Raw genomic sequence first — 20,879 nt, 5'->3', positions numbered from 1 at the left:
CTGGGAACAGAGAACACAGGATCCCCCGTTTTCCAGGCCTTCCTAATGGGATTGCTATTGTGGGACTGGCAGGGAGAAGGAGGAGGGATCAAGTGTGCAGCTAGTCTAGAGTCACTGGGAAACCACAAAAGTACTAGAGCTGAGCCCAACCTAAGGGAGTTCCTTGGGGCTTTATCTATTTGTTCTCACGAGAAGGCTGCCAATCTGGAGAATTCCTGTATTATAGGCAGAACATAATAGAGTAATTAGCTTAAACTCTGCACCTAAATGGGCTGGATGTTCACCTGTGGGTCTAGTCCAGTCTTTGCCATAAAAGGCTGGGTAACGTTAGGCCAATCACCAGGAGACAGTAAGTTCTAGTTCTGCCTTTGACATGAAAACCATCTGGGTGGCTTTAGGCCACTCACCAGGAGACAGCGAGTTCTAATACTGACTTAGGCCCGAAAGCCAGCTCGGTGACCTTGAGCCCATCCTGCTCTCCCTCAGGCCCACCCAAGGTCAAAGAAACCCTATAAGTAGAATACTGGGCATCCTCATTTCCTCCCTAGGAACAAGGAACCAGGCCCACACCTTGAGTTGATGAAAGCTGCAATGCCCATTTACAAGACTGACACCAGACTGATACCATTCGCTTGGGAACGGCCGGCTTCAGGAACTCCAGGCGAAGTCAGGCCTGCACCGCTTTCTAGCCTGCAAGGATTCTAAACTCAATTCCCTCTTCACACCTCCCTCCCTTCACCTCGAGCTGGAGATACCAGCTACCACTTTAACACCGAAGGGACCCAAATGCAATGGGATGAAGAAGAAGATCTATTACCACACTCAACCCCCATTCACTGACTTCCCTCATATGTTTTTCTGAGGAAGGCCCTGATTTCTCAAGGGGGGGGGGGCACGTGGTCCGCTCTAGATGAAATCGAATAGTCAACTGAACTTGTTGAGAAGGCCAAATGGAGGGAGGAGATCAAGAAGCGGTCAAAGAAAGATAAGCCAGCAGAGGTGGTATTCAGCAGGTTCTGACGAGTTCTGGAGAACCAGTAGCAGAAATTTTGAGTAGTTCTTAGAACCAGTAAATGCCACCTCTGGCTGGCCCCACCCCCTTCTATTCTCTGCCTCCCGAGTCCCAGCTGATCGGGTGGAAAAGGGGTATTTTGCAGTAACCTTCCCCTGCCACGTCCACAAAGTCACGCCCACAGAACCGGTTGCCAGGCCAGGATTGAAGGGAAGCCTTTCTTCTCCCTTCCATTGACAAGACACTACGACCTAGCGGACACTGGGGAAACGCAGAGCCGTTGGTGGTCTACTCACTCGACGGTCATCTTTTTGTTACGTGTGCTGATCAAGATATCGTAGGCCACGACAGTATCTACAGGGAAATTCCTCTTCATGAATTTTTCTGTGCCACGCTCATCCTTCACATAAATCAGCTGCCCAAAAGGAGAAAGCCGAGAAAAATGGACCCGTGATTTAACAAATAACAGATGCAAAGGTGACCTCATGATCTTCACCTCACTTCTGCCATTACTTGGCTTAAGAGCTTTTTTTTTTGTTGAGCAACCATTCTAAATTACAATGGGACTGCAGAGAGGGGCTTAGGATCGGTCCTCGCACTTAAGGACCGTCACATCATTCCCCACGGTCACATGATCAAAATTTGGAGGGTTAGCCGTCACATATATTTACAACCCAGGGTCCATGTGATCACCACTTGTGGCTTTCCCAGCCGATTTGTGTGGATTAGTGAACAACTCAGTGATCTGCTTAACAATCATGGCAAAAAAGGTCATAGAATCAGGTGTGACTTGCTTAACAACTGCCTTGCTTAGCAACAGAAATTGGTATCCCAACTGTGTTCATCAACTTCTTATATTTCTCTCATGGCAAGGTTTTTTGTTTTTGTTTTTTTTTAAAAAGGCTGGAGGACTTTACGCTGGGAATTTCTGCTTTCCTTCTGATTTCAATTATTTATTTTTGTTCATTATGCTTTTGGTTCTTAAGAAAGCAGGTAGTCAGACTTCTGGTGCCCGTGTAGCTTGAAGAAGCTGCTCTTTGAAGTAGCTCCTTCCCCGAGATCGTGTTACACTGTTTGGACAGCGTATATCAGCTGTCCGACAGATTGATAACCCTTTCCTCGGGCGAAGAGGAAACATGAGAGCTGCTGAGCTTGGGGAGATAATTCTGGGGTGTGGAAGGTGTGAGCCCCCTTGCAACTCGGCGAACTCCGTGCCCGGGACTCATTCTGCTTTTCTGCAGAAACCAAGGCTCACGATCATCCCTGTTCAACGTTTGATTTATATCTGAGCCCAAAGCAGGCAGAGCAGATACCAGAGAATTTACAACTGTATGTATATATAAACTTTAACTCCATTTTCTAAAAATTCCTTCTATTAAAACTAACGAGACAGAAGATAAAATGGCGCCGGTGTCTTGAAGGCGAGGCTGAATTGTAATCTTACAAACTACTACAGATATTAAAATCATTTAAAACAGTGGAAGAATAATTTTGTGGAACATAAGCTTAACTGAAGATTTGGCTTCAAAACAAGTTAAAACAACAATGGCCTCTAAAAGTGCTGGTAGCTCTCCAGCCCGGACAAATAAATTACAGTCATTACTACACCCCCCCCCTTCCTCCCCCTGCCGGAGAAGCCTTAACCCAAGAAGTGCTGCAAAAAGTTTTAAATGACGCCCTAAAAGACCATGCAGCTGCTTTAGAACTTAAAATATAGGAAAAGGTTGCTGCTGCCTTTAAGAAGGTCTCGGAGGAGATTTTAGAGATTAAAGAGTTAATTCAGATTCGTAACCAAGAGATCAGAGAAGATATTGTGGAAGCCTTTAAATGTTTATCTGGCTACGTATCCTTATTGGATGAAAAAGTGGAAGAAGTTAATGAGTCTAATATTAATTTAGCAAATAAAATGGTTGAAGTCCAAAACAAGGTTCACGATGCAGATAATGAAATCACAATGCTACAATATAGGCAGATGGAATTCGCTCTGAGAATAAGAGTCCTTAAAGAGAATAATCAAGAAAACCTGAAGGAGATTCTTTCAGAAGCCTTTGATCAATTAGTAGGTCAACCAAGAAGGGACTATGACTGGCAAATAGACAAAATATACCGCGTTAATTCATGGATTGCCAGACAGAAACAACTCCCAAGAGACATTGTAGTGTATTTTGCCACAAGGGATATGAGGAACCTGATACTACAAGAGTCCTATAAAACCAAGTTGCGGATTGCGTGCCAGGAGGTGATCGTTTTGAAGGAAATCCCACCCAAAATGCTGAGATTATGCATTCCTAGTGGACGAACTTAAAAACCGTCAGTTACAATACAGATGGGAAGCTCCAGCCAGATTAGTGGTCAACCACCTAGGACAAAGACATTGTCTTAACTCAGTTTGGAAGGCCAGAGATTTTTACAACAATGTACTAAAGGCTGGACATCCCTCACCCCCAGGATCTAGAGAAAGGGAGCAAGAAGGAGAGACCAGACAGCGAGATACTCAAGGATCATTGGAGGTGGCCCAAGTTCGGAATCCTCTGGTGGGCTTAGAAGGAACCAAGGAGCAAAGAAAAACCCGAGCGGCCACCAGACATAAGGAACAAGAACTAAAGAAGCAAAGAACTAAAGCCCAGCAACAAGCCCAGACAACGGCTCAAGAAGCCATAAATATTAGCTCAGAAGCGGTGGGAGGATCCAGGCCTAAAACCAAATTACAGGAGTTCCAGGGAGCTAAAAATGACAATTAAATTTTTAACTTGGAATGTCAATGGCTTAAACTCACCACAGAAAAGGAAAAAAATAAACCATTACTTGAAACAATTCAAAAATGATGTAATTTGCCTGCAAGAAACACAAATGACCAGAAATATTTGATGAATGCAAGACTTGGACAACATTCCGTGGCCTCCGCCTCAGAGAAAAAAAATGGCATAGTTATATACCTAAGAAAGGACATGAAGGCTGAACTAATTGAAGCAGACTCTCAAGGAAGATATATTGCACTGGGACTATTATTAGAAGGGAAAAAGATACTCTTAATGGGCGTATATGCCCCTAATCAACAACAAGAAAAATTCTACAAGATGCTCCATACCAAATTAATACAATGGGATTATAGATCCTGCATACTAATGGGTGACTGGAATGGAGTTATGGATATCAAGAAAGATAAGAAGGGTCTTTTGCAAAATATCAAAACACGAGAGAAATTACCTGTCTTTTTTTGATATGATGGCTGATTTGGAGCTAAGATATATCTGGCGAGAAAGAAATGTTAAAGAACAGGACTTTACATTCTTTTCTGATAGACATCAAGCTTTTTCCAGGATTGATTTTATATTAACTACAAATGATTTGCTTTCCAAGGTAAAGAAGACGAAGATATGTTCTAGAGCAGGGGTAGTCAACCTTTTTATACCTATCGCCCACTTTTGTATCTCTGTTAGTAGTAAAATTTTCTAACCGCCCACCGGTTCCACAGTAATGGTGATTTATAAAGTAGGGAAGTCAATTAAATTTTAAAAAGGAAAGTGCTTCAACATCGGACAAAACCCGTACCACCCACCATGAAAGCTGGAACGCCCACTAGTGGGTGGTAGGGACCAGGTTGACTACCACTGTTCTAGAGACTTAACAGATCACAACCCGGTCTGGATGGAATTGGAATATGGGAAGGAATCTAGAAGGTGTTGGAGGTTAAATTAAAATTTATTTAGATATGAGAAAAATGTCAATGAATGTAAAAAATTGCTGAGAGAATATTTTGTTTTTAATACAAACAAGGGTACATCTATGGAAATGGTTTGGGATGCAAGCAAAGCTTACATGAGAGGAGTCCTAATACATTTAAATAAGTTACATAGACGTAGACAGGGGGGAAAAAGAAAGGAACTAGAGGAAGAGATAAAGAAGAAAGAGCAGGAGTTAATATCCAACCCAGGTGACAAGAAGACAAAGAGGCAATTACCCTATTACGAGTGCAATTTAATATGTTGATGTCAGATCAGGTGGCTACTAATTTGTTATATGCTAAACATAATACTTTTGCAATGCAAATAAACCAGGCAGATGGTTAGCATATATGACGAGGAAGAAACAAAAATCTCGTACTATACAAAAAATATATTATAAAGGTAAAGAAGTTTATCAACAGGATATGATCCAAAAGGCCTTCTTAGAATTTTACACAGGACTGTACACGGGTGATAAAATACAAGGCTTAGATATAGATAGATACTTGGACAAAGAAAAAATACCTATAGTTAAAGATGAGCAAAGGGAGAGGTTGAACCAACCAATAACTTCAGGGGAAATCCTCCAGGTAATTAAACAGTTAAAGGCTCAGAAAGCACCCGCCACAGATGGCTTGACAGCGGTTTACTATAAAAATTTACAATTAGAAATGGTAGAACCCCTTAAGGAATTATTTAACAGAATCCAAATGGAAGGAAAGGTACCTCCATCTTGGAGAACAGCTTTTATATCCTTGATTCCCAAAGAAGATCAAGATCTTAGCCAGCCAAAAAATTATAGGCCTATATCATTACTCAACACAGATTACAAAATTTTTGCCAAAATATTAGCAAACAGGTTGATGTTAGCTACACAGCAACTGATTCACAATGATCAACCTGGTTTCATACAAGGGAGACAAATGAGAAGTAATGTAAGACAAATTGTTAATATATGGGAGTATGTGGGAAAGAATAACCAAGTCCCTGCAGCGCTTATATTTCTGGACGCAGATAAAGCATTTGATCGAGTGAATTGGCAATTTCTAATGAAAATAATGCAAAAGATGCAAATTGGAGAGTATTTTTTACAATCTATCAACGCAATATACCAGGAACAAACAGCACAAATTATAGTTAATGGAAGCTTAACAGAATCTTTTAAAATTGAGAAAGGTACAAGACAGAGATGCCCCCTATTGCCATTATTGTTTATTATAACCCTGGAGCTATTGCTGAATAAAATACGGGGGTCAGCTGATTTACAGGGAATTAAGATTAGGCATCACGAATATAGATTACGAGCATTTGCGGACGACTTGGGTGTAACTTTAACCCAACCAGGGAAATCTACTAAGGTCTTAATGAACATGATTAATCAATATGGTCAAGTATCTGGGTTTGAAATAAATCAGTTCAGTTCAGTTGTGTTTATTTATAGGCCGCCCTTTTCCCTGGGGGGACTCAGGGCGGCTAACAACTTATGGGAGGGGAAGACATACAATAACATAAAAATACAGTGTGTAGTTAAGATCAAACAACATTCATTCAACATTCGGGCGGGGGCAAACTATGATCTTTACCCCCAGGCCTGGCGGGATAGCCAGATCTTGAGGGCTGTGCGGAAGGTCTGAAGGGTGGTGAGGGTACGAATCCCCACGGGGAGATCGTTCCAGAGGGTCGGAGCTGCTACAGAAAAGGCTCTCCTCCGCGTAGTTGCCAGCCGACACTGGCTGGCAGATGGCACTCGGAGGAGGCCTAATCTGTGGGATCTTATGGGTCGGGAGGAGGTAATTGGCAGAAGGCGGTCTCCCAAGTACGCAGATCCACTACCATGAAGGGCTTTATAGGTAGTAAGAAGCACCTTGAAGTGCACACGGAGGCCAACAGGTAGCCAGTGCAGCTCGCGGAGGATAGGTGTTATGTGGGCGAACCGAGGTGCACCCACGATCACTCGCGCGGCCGCATTCTGGACTAGCTGAAGCCGCCGAATGCTCTTCAAGGGCAGCCCCATGTAGAGCACGTTGCAGTATTCCAGCCTAGAGGTCACGAGGGCGCGAGTGACTGTTGTGAGAGCCTCCCGATTCAGGTAGGGTCGCAACTGGCGCACCAGGCGAACCTGGGCAAATCTAGGGAAAACAAAGATGTTAGTTAAAAATATGAACACTAACCAAAGGGAAGAATTAGAAAGAATAACAGGATGTGAGATAGTTAAAAAGGTTAAATATTTAGGAGTTTATATTACAACTTCAAATGGGAAATTATGTAAGTATAATTATGAACCATTATGGCACAGAATACAGGTAGAGATGAAAAATTGGGAAAAACCACAATTGTCTTTGTTGGGAAGGATAGCAGCAGTAAAAATGAATGTTTTGCCTAAGTTTTTATTTCTTTTTCAAATGATACCAATACTTTAAAAAAATGCAAACTTGCTTGAATGGCAGAAGCGTATTAATAAATTCGTTTGGGCAGGGAAGAAACCTAGAATAAAACTTAAAATAATGCAAGATGTACGTGAAAGAGGAGGCTTGAAAATGCCAAATTTAAAACTATACTACGAAGCAGTAGTTTTATCAATAATTAGTGATTGGATTAATTCAACAGAGGATAGAATACTGAATATCGAAGGGCATGATTTGGTATACAGTTGGCATGCTTATTTGATATACGACAAGAAGGTGGACAAGACTTTCAAAAGTCATATTTTAAGGAATGCTTTATTGCATGTCTGGAAAAAATAACAACATAAATTAAATGATAAGATACCTATGTGGGCAATTCCCAGACATGCAATAGAGAATATAAGCATAGCACAAAACCAGGATGTAATTACATACAGACAGCTTCTTACTATAGAAGGAGGTGTATTAAATGTACTAAAAGAAGAAAAGGTAATCCAAACATGGTTTCAGTATGGACAGTTACAGGCCAGATGGAAAAAAGATCAGAAAATTGGTATTATGCAAAATGAGGACAATCTAATAAAACAAATTAGGGATCAAAGTCAAATGCATATAAAAAGGTTATATAATATATTGATAGAAATGGATTCTGAAACAGAATTAGTTAAAGACTGTATGATAAAGTGGGCACAAAATTTTGAAGAACCAATAATGATGGATACATGGGAAAAGATATGGGTAAGAAATGTAAAATTTACGCAAGCCCAAAATTTGAGGGAGAATTTCTACAAGATGTTTTATAGATGGCATTTAGACCCAAAAAATTGGCTTGTATGTATCCGATGGGTTCGGGTGGGGTGAGGGAGGTAAATATTTGTAAAAGCTTTTTAAACTTTTAATTAAAAAAAAGAACGCAGGTAGTCCCCGATTTACAACAGTCACTTTAGTGACCGTTCAAAGTTACAATGGCACTGAAAAACTGACTTGCAACCGTTTCCAGAGTTATGACCTTTGCCGCATCAGGTGATCAAAATTCAGATGTTTGGGCAACCGACTCATATTTATGACGGGAGGGCAGGGTCATGCGTCACGATCTTCTGATGAGCCAAGTCAATGGGGAACCCTGATTCACTTAACAACAGGGCTACTAACTTTTAACAAGCAATTCTCTTGACACCCGGGGCAAGGAAGGTCATAAAATGGGGCATAACTCGCTTAACAAATGTCTGGTTTCACAAGAGAAATTTGGGGCTCCATTGCGGTCATAAGTCGAGGACTACCTGTGATAATAAACAGGTAGGGTAGCAAGCTACGCGGTGTCCCATCCATGAGATAGGCAATAGAATGCAAATAAATAAATAAGCAAATCCCTCAAGATCCTTGTTCAAATCCATAAGGATCTTGCCAGACCCCTTTGCTTGCATGAAACATCCATGGAGCTCCCTTGGCCCATCTCACCCACCGCTTGCAAGCCAGTTGGATCGTAGTACACGCTGGTGATGGCATCTTCGGATGTTGTGGAATGTCTTAAGGCCCCTCTCATCCTTTGGAAAGCACTCAACTTATGCCAGGCATCTGAAGGGAAAACCTTTTTAAACTTGTCGCTGTTTTCTTTCGACACCCACAACTGCGATGAGAAGAAGGAGGGGGAGAAAGGGGGGGCTTGTTTCGTGCAAAACTACATTGCATGCAGGTAGGGTTGGGCAGGATAGGGGATGGGGTGGAATGAAATAGAATAGAAAAATATGTAGAATATATAAAATAGAATATAGAATATATAGAATATAGAGCATAGAATAGAGAAGATATAGAATAGACACTAGAATCTAAAATACAATACAATACAATAGGAATAGGAATAGAATAGAATATATAGAATAATATATAGAATAGAATATATAAAATAGAATATAGAATATATAGAATAGAATAGAGAGCATAGAATAGAGAAGATATAGAATAGACAAAAGAATACAAAATACAATACAATACAATAGGAATAGGAATAGAAATGGAATAGAACACCAGAGTTAGAAAGGACCATGGAGGTCTTCCAGTCCAACCCCTGCTTAGGCAGGAAACCCTACACCACTTCAGACAAATGGTTGTCCAAACTTTTCAGGGCCGTTGTCACTTTGAACGGTCACTAAATGAACTGTTGTAAGTCGAGGACTACCTCTGAAGAGTACAACAGAAAGTAGGGAAAATGGACAGGGATCACTCGCTTCCCACAGCCTTTCTTATCCCTTGGATTCCTGAGGAATATAAAGGCGTTACCTCCTCTGACTCTGTCATAACGGCAAAAGGCCCAGTAAAAGAGAGGACAAAATCCTTGATGGGAGAAGCACTCGGGAAATTGGAAAGGTAGATGAAATTCACCATATCGTGGCTGGAAAGCAAAGCAAGAAAAGAGAAAAATGCTGTTGTTAGGTTGAGTAGTGGGCCCACTTCAATTTGGAGAGCCAGTTTGATTAAGGCCTAGAAATCAGGAGCCTGGGAGTTCTAGTTCCAGTTCTTGTCTGGCCTTAGAGATGACAGTCGCCTGGGGGCCTTTGGGTCAATCACTAGGAGTCAGGGACTTCTAGCCCTGCTTTTGATATAAACGCCGACTTTGAGCCAAATCAGGGGTGAAATTCAGCAGGTGCTGACCAGTTCTGGAGAACCGGTAGCAGAAATTTTGAGTAGTTTGAACAACCGGTAAATGCCACCTCTGACTGGCTCCTCCCTCACCTATTCTCTGCCTCACAAATCCCAGCTGATCGGGAGGGAATGGGGATTTTACAGTATCCTTCCCCCTGGAGTGGGGAGGGAATGGAGATTTTGCAGTATGCTTCCCCTGGAATGGGGAGGGAATGGAGATTTTACAGTATCCTTCCCCTGGAGTGGGGAGGGACTGGAGATTTTGCAGTATGCTTCCCTTGGAGTGGGGAGGGAATGGAGATTTTACAGTATCCTTTCCCTGGAGTGGGGAGGGAATGGAGATTTTGCAGTATGCTTCCCTTGGAGTGGGGAGGGAATGGAGATTTTATAGTATCCTTCCCCTGGAGTGGGGAGGGACTGGAGATTTTGCAGTATGCTTCCCCTGGAGTGGGGAGGGAATGGAGATTTTACAGTATCCTTCCCCTGGAGTGGGGAGGGACTGGAGATTTTGCAGTATGCTTCCCTTGGAGTGGGGAGGGAATGGAGATTTTACAGTATCCTTTCCCTGGAGTGGGGAGGGAATGGAGATTTTGCAGTATGCTTCCCTTGGAGTGGGGAGGGAATGGAGATTTTATAGTATCCTTCCCCTGGAGTGGGGAGGGACTGGAGATTTTGCAGTATGCTTCCCCTGGAGTGGGGAGGGAATGGAGATTTTATAGTATCCTTCCCCTAGAGTGAGAGGGAATGGAGATTTTATAGAATCCTTTCCCTGGAGTGGGGAGGGAATGGAGATTTTGCAGTATGCTTCCCCTGGAGTGGGGAGGGAATGGGGATTTTACAGTATCCTTCCCCTGGAGTGGGGAGGGAATGGAGATTTTGCAGTATCCTTTCCCTGGAGTGGGGAGGGAATGGAGATTTTATAGTATCCTTCCCCTAGAGTGAGAGGGAATGGAGATTTTATAGTATCCTTTCCCTGGAGTGGGGAGGGAATGGAGATTTGTAGTATCCTTTCCCTGGAGTGGGGAGGGAATGGAGATTTTACAATATCCTTTCCCTGGAGTGGGGAGGGAATGGAGATTTTATAGTATCCTTTCCCTGGAGTGGGGAGGGAATGGAGATTTTACAGTATCCTTTCCTTGCCACGCCCACCAAGTCACACTCATCAAGCCAAGCCCACAGAACCGGTAGTAAAAAAAAATTGAATCCCATCACTGAGCCAAACGCTCTCTCTCAGCCCAATCACCTCTCAGGGGAAAACAGGAGGACGAAATATGAGGTATGTTTGCCGCTTTGTGTTATTTGTAACAAAAGTAATAAAGCTCGGGTAAAGTCTGATGAATAAATAACTGAAATGTCTTGTCCTCGTCCCAAAGGGGCTTTTTCAAAAGGCAACTGGGCTTTCTTTGTTTCTCCTGGAAGACGTTCCTCTTCTCGTCTAAGCAGCTTCTTCAGTTCTGACTGAAATGGTGTGGGATGAAAGGATTTAAATTCCTTGCAGTCCTCTGGTCCTTAGCGCTCTCTCTGAGAGTCTCTGAGGTCACCTGGAGGTTTTCTCTATGCTTGAATCGTGCCAATGGGTGTGGAACCTTCTGGGAGCTGCTGAAAGGACTGTGTTGGAGAGACTAAGCTGCCTCGTCCTTCTCATTTTTTATTCCTGTTTGTTTTACTTGGCTAAATGACCCCCTTGGACTCTATGGCAGTTCAGCCTGGGAAGGACGCGCTTACCTTACCAAGATCACGTTCCCCCAAACATAAAAAGCCTTGCTGAAGGGGTTGTAAGCCAGGCCTCGCGGGATCAGAGTTTTATTTGTGTATTCCTCGGTGCCCAGGAGCATCACAAACCCTTTATCAGAGGCTGTGGGGAAGAAAAGAGAACTGTCAAAAGAAAAGGTTTCAGTGGCAGCTGCAGGAAGACTACAAAAGAGAGGAAGGGAGAGAAGGAGGGAAGAAGCATCTCTTCTTCCTTTGTTTTGTGCCCCCGTTTATCTGAGGACCTTTCTTTGAAGGCTGCCGTTCTGAACCTCAAGTCCCCCTGAAATTCAGAGGATAGGACAGCTCCTGAACAACAGACTCAGCAGAAACACAAGGTAGAAAGGAACAAGGATAAATTACCAATTGGAGAGAACTTGGGGCGGAGGGGGAATGTTCTTAGAGCCCTCTGAGCTTGGCTGTTTTCTTGCAGACATTTCATCACCCAACTGGGCAACAATAGCAATGCTGGAAGGGAGTGGGGTTTGTTGTTGGAGGAGGAGGAGGAGGAGGAGGAGGAGGAGGAGGAGGAGGAGGAGGAGGAGGAGGAGGAGGAGGAGGAGGAGGAGGAGAGAAGAACAAGAAGAGGAGGAGGAGAATAAGGTCCTTAGTGCCCTCTGAGCTTGGCTGTTTTCTTGCAGACATTTCATCACCCAACTGGGCAACAATAGCAGTGCTGGAAGGGAGTGGGGTTTGTTGTTGTTGTTGTTGTTGTTGTTGTTGTTGGAGGAGGAGGAGGAGGAGGAGGAGGAGGAGGAGGAGGAGGAGGAAGGGGACGACGACAAGAGAAGAAGAACAAGAAGAGGAGGAAGAGAAGGAGGAGGAGAGTAAGGTCCTTAGTGCCCTCTGAGCTTGGCTGTTTTCTTGCAGACATTTCCATCACCCAACTAAGTATCATCAGTGCAAGGAGGAAGTGTGGTTTGCTCTCTTTTTTACATACTAATGGTTTGCCCTGTCAGTGTCTTGATGGTGACCCTTGATGAGGCTGTTGTTTGCTGTTACAAAACTCAGACAAACAGGCTAACAGCACGGCTGGCAGAGGAATTCTGGGAGTTGAATCCATGCGTCCTAAAGTTGCCAAAGTTGGGAAGCCCTGCATTAAGCAACACCCACCTTTTCTGTTGCAACCCCTTCCCTCTGGAACAACGTTTCCCCCTAAGAGCCGGTTGGCCTCCATTCTGCTATTGTCTGGAAAAGCAGTGAAGTCCTGGTTCTTCTCCCAGGCCATTGAAAAGGGGAGGGAGACGCCCCCTCCCTTCTTCTTCTCCCGCTCTGTTGTTTTTCTTTCTTTCTTGTGAAAGAGGTTTTTCTCATCTCCCTCTTGTTTGTGTTGCCATTTCATTCTTCTGAGCTGCCCAGTTATTGAGAGTCGGGCGGCATGACGGTATGATAAATGAGTATCATGCTGTTTTGTCACAGAGGCAGCCAGATGTTTAGACCTCCTCCCCCTCCCAAGGACCAAGTGAGTTTCATAAACCAGGGAAGAGTGTGCTTCTTACCCTCAGGGACACGGGTAGGGATTTCATATAGTTTTTCAAAGTGTTCCTGCTCTGGAAACAGAAAAGGAAACAAAGGTGAGTGTGTGAACACAAACAGTTGAAAGCAGGGGTGTCAAACTCAAGGCCCAGAAACCGGATCCGGCCTGCGGGGTGCTTAGATCTGGCCCACAGGGATGCCCACAGGTAAATTGCTGGGAGGAAGAGGCCAAAGGGTTGGGGCCGGTGAGTGGGTGGGGCTACATTCAGTGTATAAGTCACGCCCAAATCTTCACCCTCTTTTAGGGATGAAAAAGTTGCATCTTATACTCAGAAAATAAGCTAAGTCCCCGACTTAACAACAGTTCGTTTAGTGCCCATCTGAAGTTATAACGGCACTGAAAGAAGTGATTTATGACACTTCCTTCTCACCCTTACGACTTTTACAGCCTCCCTGTGGTCACGTGATCAAAAGTAACATGGCTCGTAATTATGACAGTAGCCGTCATAATCCTGGGGTTATGCGATCCCCTTTTGCGATCTTCTGACAAGCAAGATGAACAGGGGAAGCCAGATTCACTTCACCAGCCTGTTACTAAGTTAAGGTGCGGTGATTCACTTGACAAGCGTGGCAAGGGAGGCCATCAAATGCGGCCAAGCTCAACTTCACAAATGCGTTGCTCAGCGGCAGCAATTTCCCCCTCCATTGTGGTCAAGGAGTCCCTTGGAAAAGGACACGAGCATTATTACCTCTGTCGTATGAAATAATGTAAGATTTCCTTCTGGAAATGTGAGTCACCAGCAAATAGAACATGTTTTGGTCTATCATCGAGACCCATGAAATGTTACACGGAGCATCTGGAGAAAAGAAAAAGAGAGGTCTAAATTTGGAGGGATGCATGGAAGTGTGCTGGATGCGCCCATCCCAAAGTGCCGTCCACCTTTTTCCCAAATCTCCACAGCAGCTGAAGCCTACAGAAACTACCCAGTGAGTCAACTCTGAAGCAAAGCTGGCTGAGGCCATCTTGTGCTGCCTCATAGTTGACACGAAGCCGGAGGGAGGGAAGGGAGGGGGAGGGAAGTAGAGAGCCCTGCTAACAAGTCAAAACAGAAAGTTTTCCTGTGGGAACCAAGGTCATCGTAATAGGTGGATGGTGAAGGAGGAGCTCACTGGCTGTATTCATTGGACAATCTGACGGGTGACACCTGGGAGGGGTGTGTGTGAAAATGAGGTGAAAACTGTGGGAACGTAGAGTTGGTTTTCACCGGCTGTGCCGACAGGATGTATCTTTGAGGAATCTACCTGCCTCGGAGTTCTGCTTTCAATGGGTGTGTTACTCGGAACGCTGACATGGAGGGGAAAGGAAAAGCAACTTTTCAACATAGAAAAGGACTTACGGAATATTTGAAAGCATACAGTCCTCCTCTTTTCTTTTAGGGAGGCACTCGCCTTCACAATCCCATCTAAAAAAAACAACAGAAGAAAAAGAGTTCTTCCTTTCCTGGGCAGGGTCTCACACCTGTCAAAATGCTGCAATGTTATTTTACAGGTGGTGGTCCTCGACTTACAACCGTTCACTTAAGTGACCGTTCGACCATTTTTCCACGGCGCTGGGGGAAAAAAGTGACTTCGGACCAGCTTTTCACTCTTAACAACCCTCGCAGCGCTCTCGCGTTCAAAATTCAGATGGTTCGTATTTAGGAGGGTCACCGTGTCCCAAGGTCACGTGATCCCCTTTTGCGACCTTCTGGTCAGCAAATTCCACGGGGAAGGCCAGATGGGCTTAAGAACTTTGTTACTAATTGAACAACCAGGGCAAGGGAATTGGGCATAAAAACGGGCCAAAACTCACTTAACAAACGTCTCGCTCAGCCACAGGAATGCTGGGCTCAATTGTGGTCATAAGCCGAGGACTAGCTATACGAGAGGATGGAAGAGTAGCATCTCTCAGGTGGGACCCAGTTCATTCTCATCGGAGTCGAATACACTACCCCAAAGGTGCTTTTTCAGGAGGCAGCTGGACTTCCTTGTTTTTTCTTTGGAAGACGTTTCTCAGCTCTGACCGGATGTTGGGGAATGGGAGGATGTATATTCCTTGCAGACAGTTGCCTCCTGAAAAAAGCACCTTTGGCCCAACCATGACCTGGAGGACTGGGAATCTCTGCAGACTTTTAGCTATACAATTTGGGATGAAGACCCTTGGAATGGATTTCCAGAGAAAGAAATTGCAGACTACAAGAACCAGGAGCACCACTCGGTTGACCTTGAGGACACAGACAAGCCTCCAAGTGGCCTCAACGACCCTCTCAAAAGGATGCAAATGACCAGCTGTCTGCAAGGAGCATCAATCCTTCCCATTCCCCACCATCCGGTCAGAGCTGAAGAAGCTTCTGGTATGAGAAGCGAAAAGTCTTCAAAAGAAACAAAACCCAGAAAATCCAGTTGCCTCCTGAAAAAGCAACTTTGGGACAACCGTGAGCTGGATGACGGAGAATCCCTACACACTTCTGATACCTTTGCAGCTTATAAGGAAGAATTCCCCTTCCTGGGAACCACCACTGAGGGCGATCACGAATTCGGTGTTACTGTGATGGAAAAAGACAGGAAGCAGCTTCCTCACGCAGACGTTGTTCAAGATCCGGGTCCACAGCTCTAAAGGGGCAACAGAGGGAGAAAGAACAGAGGGTTATAAGATCCTGGCATTCTGCCCATAAACCTCTTGCAACTTCCGGCTACCTTCGAAAAGAGACGAAGAGAAGGATCGGCGGTCAGGGGGATGGACTCAAGGGCAGTGGCCGATGGGTGAGTGCACCATTGAAAGAATTGCCCCAAAGGTGCAGAACGGCCATGGTGGCACACGGGTTAGAATGCAGTATTGCAGGCTCACTTTGCCGACTGCCAGGAGTTCGATCCTGACCGGCACAAGATCAATTCAGCCTTCCATCCTTCCGAGGTGGGTCAAATGAGGACCCAGATTGTTGGGGGGCAATAGGCTGACTCTGTAAACTGATTAGAGAGGGCTGGAAAGCCATGTGAAATGCACCATCACGGCTATTGACAACACACACACACACAAACACGCATGGGATTCCAGAGGAGTTACTCTAATGAATCACATTTCCACGTGTAATTATAGATCATTCAATCTCTGGGATCTTAATAATTCACGGAGTAATGCAGGGACGCGAGGAATCCAGTGGGTTGAGTTGACTCTGGCATAAAGCTTTGATTTTTTCTACGGATTATAGACCTTCCTGGTGAAGCCATGCTCCTGGGAGCATCGCGGTGGGATAGGGGTGGAGGCGCAGGAGCATTTTTGTGGGTTTTTCCTTTTAGGCACACATACCAGATCCTTTGGCTTCTAGGTGCAAAAGTGAATAATGCCCTGTAAAGTAATAGACCAGTTGGTTTTGCCGGATGAAGAGCGTGCTTTCGGTAGCGATGGTGTCTACAATGGAGGAGGAGAATTTTGCCTGCGGGCAGGAAAGGGAGCCAATCCAGCAGCTGTCAATGGCGACCTGGAGCAGAGGAGACAAAAGCCAAAGCTGTCTCAGCTGAGGGGAGACAGCCCTCCCCAAGGGCAGCAGCCTTTATACACAGGGTAGTCCTCGACTTACAAAGGAGGCCGAAATCTCTGTGGCTAAGCGAGATGTTGGTTAAGTGAGCTTTGCCCCCATTTTATGACCTTTCTTTGCCACAGTTGTTAAGTGGATCAGAGTAGACGTTAAGGTGGTTGCATGGTTGTTCAGGACATCTGGCTTCCCCGTGGATTTTGCTGGTCAAGAGGTCGCAAAAGGGGATCGTGTGACCCCCTGGGACACTGCAACTGTCATAAATGTGAGTCAACTGAATTTTGATTTACGTGATGTTGCCATGGATGCAAGTGTGAAAAATGGCTATAAGTGACTTTTTTCAGCAATAGCAATAGAACTTACATACTGCTTCGCAGGGCTTTAACAGCCCTCTCTAAGCGGTTTTACAGAGTCAGGATTTTTGCCCCAACAATCTGGGTCCTCATTTGACCCACCTGGGAAGGATGGAAGGCTGAGTCAACCTTGAGCCAGTTCGAACTCTTCAACTGCAGGCAGCAGAATTTAGCCTGCAATACTGCATTCTAACCACCGCCCCACCATGGCTCTTAGTAATGTTGTAACTCAGAATGGTCTCTGGATGAACTGTTGTAAGTCGAGGACTACCCGTAGTTATTTTTTTTCACCCCATTTACCCCGTTTACCTCTATGGGGTGAAACGTATCAAAGTTTGTATTTGAGATGAGGACGATCTTCTTGTCGGGGATCCCTCCCAGGATAAGGACAGGCGCATGCCGGTAAGTGAACCACAGGGGGCGTGATGGGTCATTCTTCTTAAAGATACCCTTCAAGTCCTTCAACTGTACTCAACCAGACAGGGAGATAAAAGAAACAGTCAGCACTTGCCCATCAACGCAAAAGGTTTGATTCCACAATGTTTCCAAAGATACTTAGGGACTGGGTGGCTGAAAGATATAAAGAACGATCGCTGGACTACGGTATGTCTAGCTGGATTCACAATGGAAAGAGACGCTGGAGTGACCTCTGTCCAGGGGAACCAAGAGGAATTTGCCTTATTGAATGCAAGTAGGTTTTGCTATGGTCTGTTGGCTGCCAGCGCCCCCAGCAACTGAATCAGAGGAGGAGGTGGCATGGGAGTCAGGGCAGCATCAAGGCAACCTGAGAGCTCTGAGGGGGAAGAGGGAAAGGAGCTGGCAGAGAGAGAGAGAGAGAGTAAGAGGCGGAGTCTGGCTGTTCGACAGTCCTCAGATGGAGAGTCAACAGTCCCAAGGTCTGGAAGTGGCTGATGAGGAAGAGGAGGAACAGCTGGGCCCAGTGCCTGATGCATGGATGCGTAGAAGGCAGAGGAGAGGAGAGCAGTGGAAATCTATAGCCGGTCCTTGGGATGGAAGAGCCACAGCTGCTACTGAATCCCCACCCTAGTTCTGGAGGTAAAAGGCAGGGGACAGAAATAAATAAATGTGGCAGACAACGATTCATCTTCTGGCCAGACGGACTTGTTAGCCTGTGGTGAGAGAGAAACGTTTTTGCCGGAGCTGCCGGCACCCCAAATTAAAGGAATCTTTGAGTTCACTTCAGAAGGTTGGTTGTGTTTGGGGAGCTGGGTCAGAGCAGGCTTATTAAGACCATGGACCGATCCCCAAGCATCGTATGTCTACATTTGCAAATTACCTTGTCTCCAACCCAGCTCCCTGTATGCCTATACCGGGTGGAACCCAGTTCAGGAGTGGGGACAAGGTAATTTGCTGTGGGCTGGGGGTTTGCAAATGTAGACATACATTTGCGTACCCGTAGTGTGATGGCATGACCATGCCCCCGTACCAGTATGGTCCCCTGGCCTGCACCCGTTTGCAAGGCACTTCTCAAAGAGAAGGAAGTGAGCGCGAGGCTTCTTTAGAGGACAAGAACAGCATTGAAGCCCTTTCTGAAGCAGCTGGAAAAGGTGCACGAAGGTCGGAGGGGGGGGGGGGGGGAAGGAATTCAAACTTCATCCTCCTGGTGAGATGCTGGGCTTTAGGCAAAGGCTGGAGTGAAGGGCTCTGGCTCACTCATTCTCTCTCCCTCCCTAGTGTAGTTTGATGCAGGCAGAAGCTCAATTTGCAAACTTGCAGTCAGTGAAGCTAGGCACCGGTGAGGGCTGACTTTTTGCATAGCTTTATCCAGCTGTGTGGATAAAGCTATGCAAAAAGCCAGCCCAGCTTCACTGACTGCAGGCTTGAAAAAGACGATGTGGCTCCACCTGCAATCAAACTAGACTGGGGAGGGGGAGCATGAGCGAGCACTGAGGAGACCACAGGAGGAGGGAAGCCAGGAAAGGGGCATGCTGTAGCACACACACTTTCCCTCAGCCCCATTCTTTCGGAGGGCTCTGGTCGGCTCCCCTCCAGCTTCTCTGTCTCTCCTGTCACCCCAGCCTGCCAGCAAGAGGTGAATGTGTGGGCTTTATTGCATTCCAGGCATTTCCCACCTGAACAGCATGCTGCATTTGCAATGGGGGACGTGTTTGGGGAAGGTAGTGGGGGAATGGGGGGTGCATAGGAGCTGCTTTCAAGCCATTGGGAGAGATCCAATCCTGTGTTTGTGTGTGAGAGAGGGGGGGGGGAAGGAGGGAGGGAGGGAGAAAGAAAAAGAAAAAAGAAAGAAAGAAGGAAAGTTAACTTTTAGCCGGGAGATTCAACAAAGGAGAAAAACAAATGCTGTCGCTTTAAATCAGAACTGAGCATGCCTGACTATGGAATTCTTGGAGCTGAAGTCCACAAGTGTTAATGCTGAAGTCCACAAGTGTTAATGCTGCAAACTTTAAATTGAAGCTTTAAATTAAAAAGTTGTTCGGAAGGCTTTGGATGATTCCCTGCTTGTGAATGGAGCCAAACTTTCTATAGGCTCATTATCTCTATCAGGAATGTGCCTTAGGCAGGTTTCATTGTTAGCAGAAAGAAAGAAAAACAGCACAGCAATTTGACCACCTCGGAAGTCATCTAGTCCACCCCCCTGCTGGAGCAGGAAACCTTACATTGTCTGGATTATTTTTGGTGCCTCTAACAGAGAGGAAAATTGCCAGAAAGGAGGAGGAGTTTACTAGGACAAGGCTGCCATGTAGAGGAAGGCAGAGATAGTCCTTTATTTATGACTACAATTGAGTCCAAAATGTTGGTTGCAAAGCAAGAGCATTGTTAAGTGAGCTTCACCACATTTTACCTAATCCATGGTGAGTGACATCAAGTTGGCCATACCCACCCAGTCACATGACCACCAGGCCACGCCCACAAAATAGGTGACGCCCACAGAATAGATCGTAAAATTTTTGAAACCCACCTTTTCTCCAATCCTGAATATTTCTGATTTCTCGGATTGTGCCATAAATCCATTTACGTTAATGATCAGCCTAGGAAGAAAGGGAAAGAGGAAGCTCGTGCATATGAATATTTCATTTACTACGTTTGTGAGTGACTTGTCTGCCAAAGTAAATTATACTGTGATATGATACTTGGGTCCAAGAGACCCGCAACAAAGGGAAAAGCAAAAAGGAAGAAATGAGGGAGGAGCAATTTAGAATAAAATTATGTGACGGCAACAGCAGGAAAAGGAGGAATCGAAAGGTTTGGTTCTAACAAAGTGGTTTGAGAGGCAGTTTGGTCTAGTGGTTCAGGATAGTAGGCTAGAAAGTGGGAGACCATGACTTTTCTCTAGTCCTGCTTTAGCTATGAAAGTTGGCTTGACTTTGGGCTTATCACTAGGAGAGGTAGTTCCAGTCCCGCCTTAGGCATGAAAGCTAGGTGATTTTGGGGCAATCAACAGAAGACTGTGAGTTCTAATCCTGTTTTGGGTTTAAAAGCCAGCTGGGTGACCTTGGGCCAGTCACTTTCTCTCAGTCCAACTCCCCTCACTGGGTGGTTGTTGTCATTGTGGGTAAGATAGGAAGAGGAAGGTACTGTATGTTGGATAGCTTCGCCACCTTCAGTTATTCGTAAAAGAATAATAAATGCAGGAAAAAAAATAAATGAATGAAAGGTATCTAACATTAATTCCCTGGTTGTCAGCGTTTAGCCAGAGGGAAGGCTAGAAAGACCATTATCCACAGCTATTCTTACCTCCTGTTGGGTACAGGGAGCCCAAAGCCATTAGTCCTCACTAAAACGCGGTTCACAACACTGCCGTTCATGAAGGGCATCGGCACGAACCAAAATATCTTGCAAACTTCCTCGCTGTCACAAGTTGAATCTGGAGAGACAAAGAGCAGCACATCACAAGGCCTGAGCTGCTTGCCGAAAGACGATAGAAATCTCTCCCATGTTACCCGACAGAGGCATGATTTTTACAC

The 20,879-nt window shown here is 45.2% G+C and overlaps 1 protein-coding gene across 1 annotated transcript in view; it reads right to left on the bottom strand.

Moving 5' to 3' along the window:
• The window catches only part of LOC148042894 (cation channel sperm-associated auxiliary subunit gamma-like), a gene marked incomplete at its 5' end in the record, with an annotated part of 41,890 nt that overhangs the window by 15,898 nt on the left and 5,113 nt on the right, over nt 1-20,879 (bottom strand). The window contains 12 exons of the mRNA XM_087727951.1: nt 1,309-1,427; nt 8,605-8,769; nt 9,420-9,531; nt 11,508-11,637; nt 13,031-13,081; nt 13,757-13,864; nt 14,405-14,470; nt 15,522-15,659; nt 16,354-16,525; nt 17,242-17,397; nt 19,874-19,943; nt 20,650-20,779. Coding sequence (XP_087584077.1) covers nt 1,309-1,427; nt 8,605-8,769; nt 9,420-9,531; nt 11,508-11,637; nt 13,031-13,081; nt 13,757-13,864; nt 14,405-14,470; nt 15,522-15,659; nt 16,354-16,525; nt 17,242-17,397; nt 19,874-19,943; nt 20,650-20,779 — 1,417 coding nt within the window. The remainder of the gene's footprint in view (nt 1-1,308; nt 1,428-8,604; nt 8,770-9,419; nt 9,532-11,507; nt 11,638-13,030; nt 13,082-13,756; nt 13,865-14,404; nt 14,471-15,521; nt 15,660-16,353; nt 16,526-17,241; nt 17,398-19,873; nt 19,944-20,649; nt 20,780-20,879) is intronic.

The sequence above is a fragment of the Thamnophis sirtalis genome, unplaced genomic scaffold (assembly GCF_051295495.1).
Source record: "Thamnophis sirtalis isolate CommonGarterSnake01/CBP01778 unplaced genomic scaffold, rThaSir2_p1.2 scaffold_13, whole genome shotgun sequence".
In the NCBI taxonomy this organism is placed as follows: domain Eukaryota; kingdom Metazoa; phylum Chordata; class Lepidosauria; order Squamata; family Natricidae; genus Thamnophis; species Thamnophis sirtalis.
This window is presented reverse-complemented; position numbering and strand designations above follow the sequence as displayed.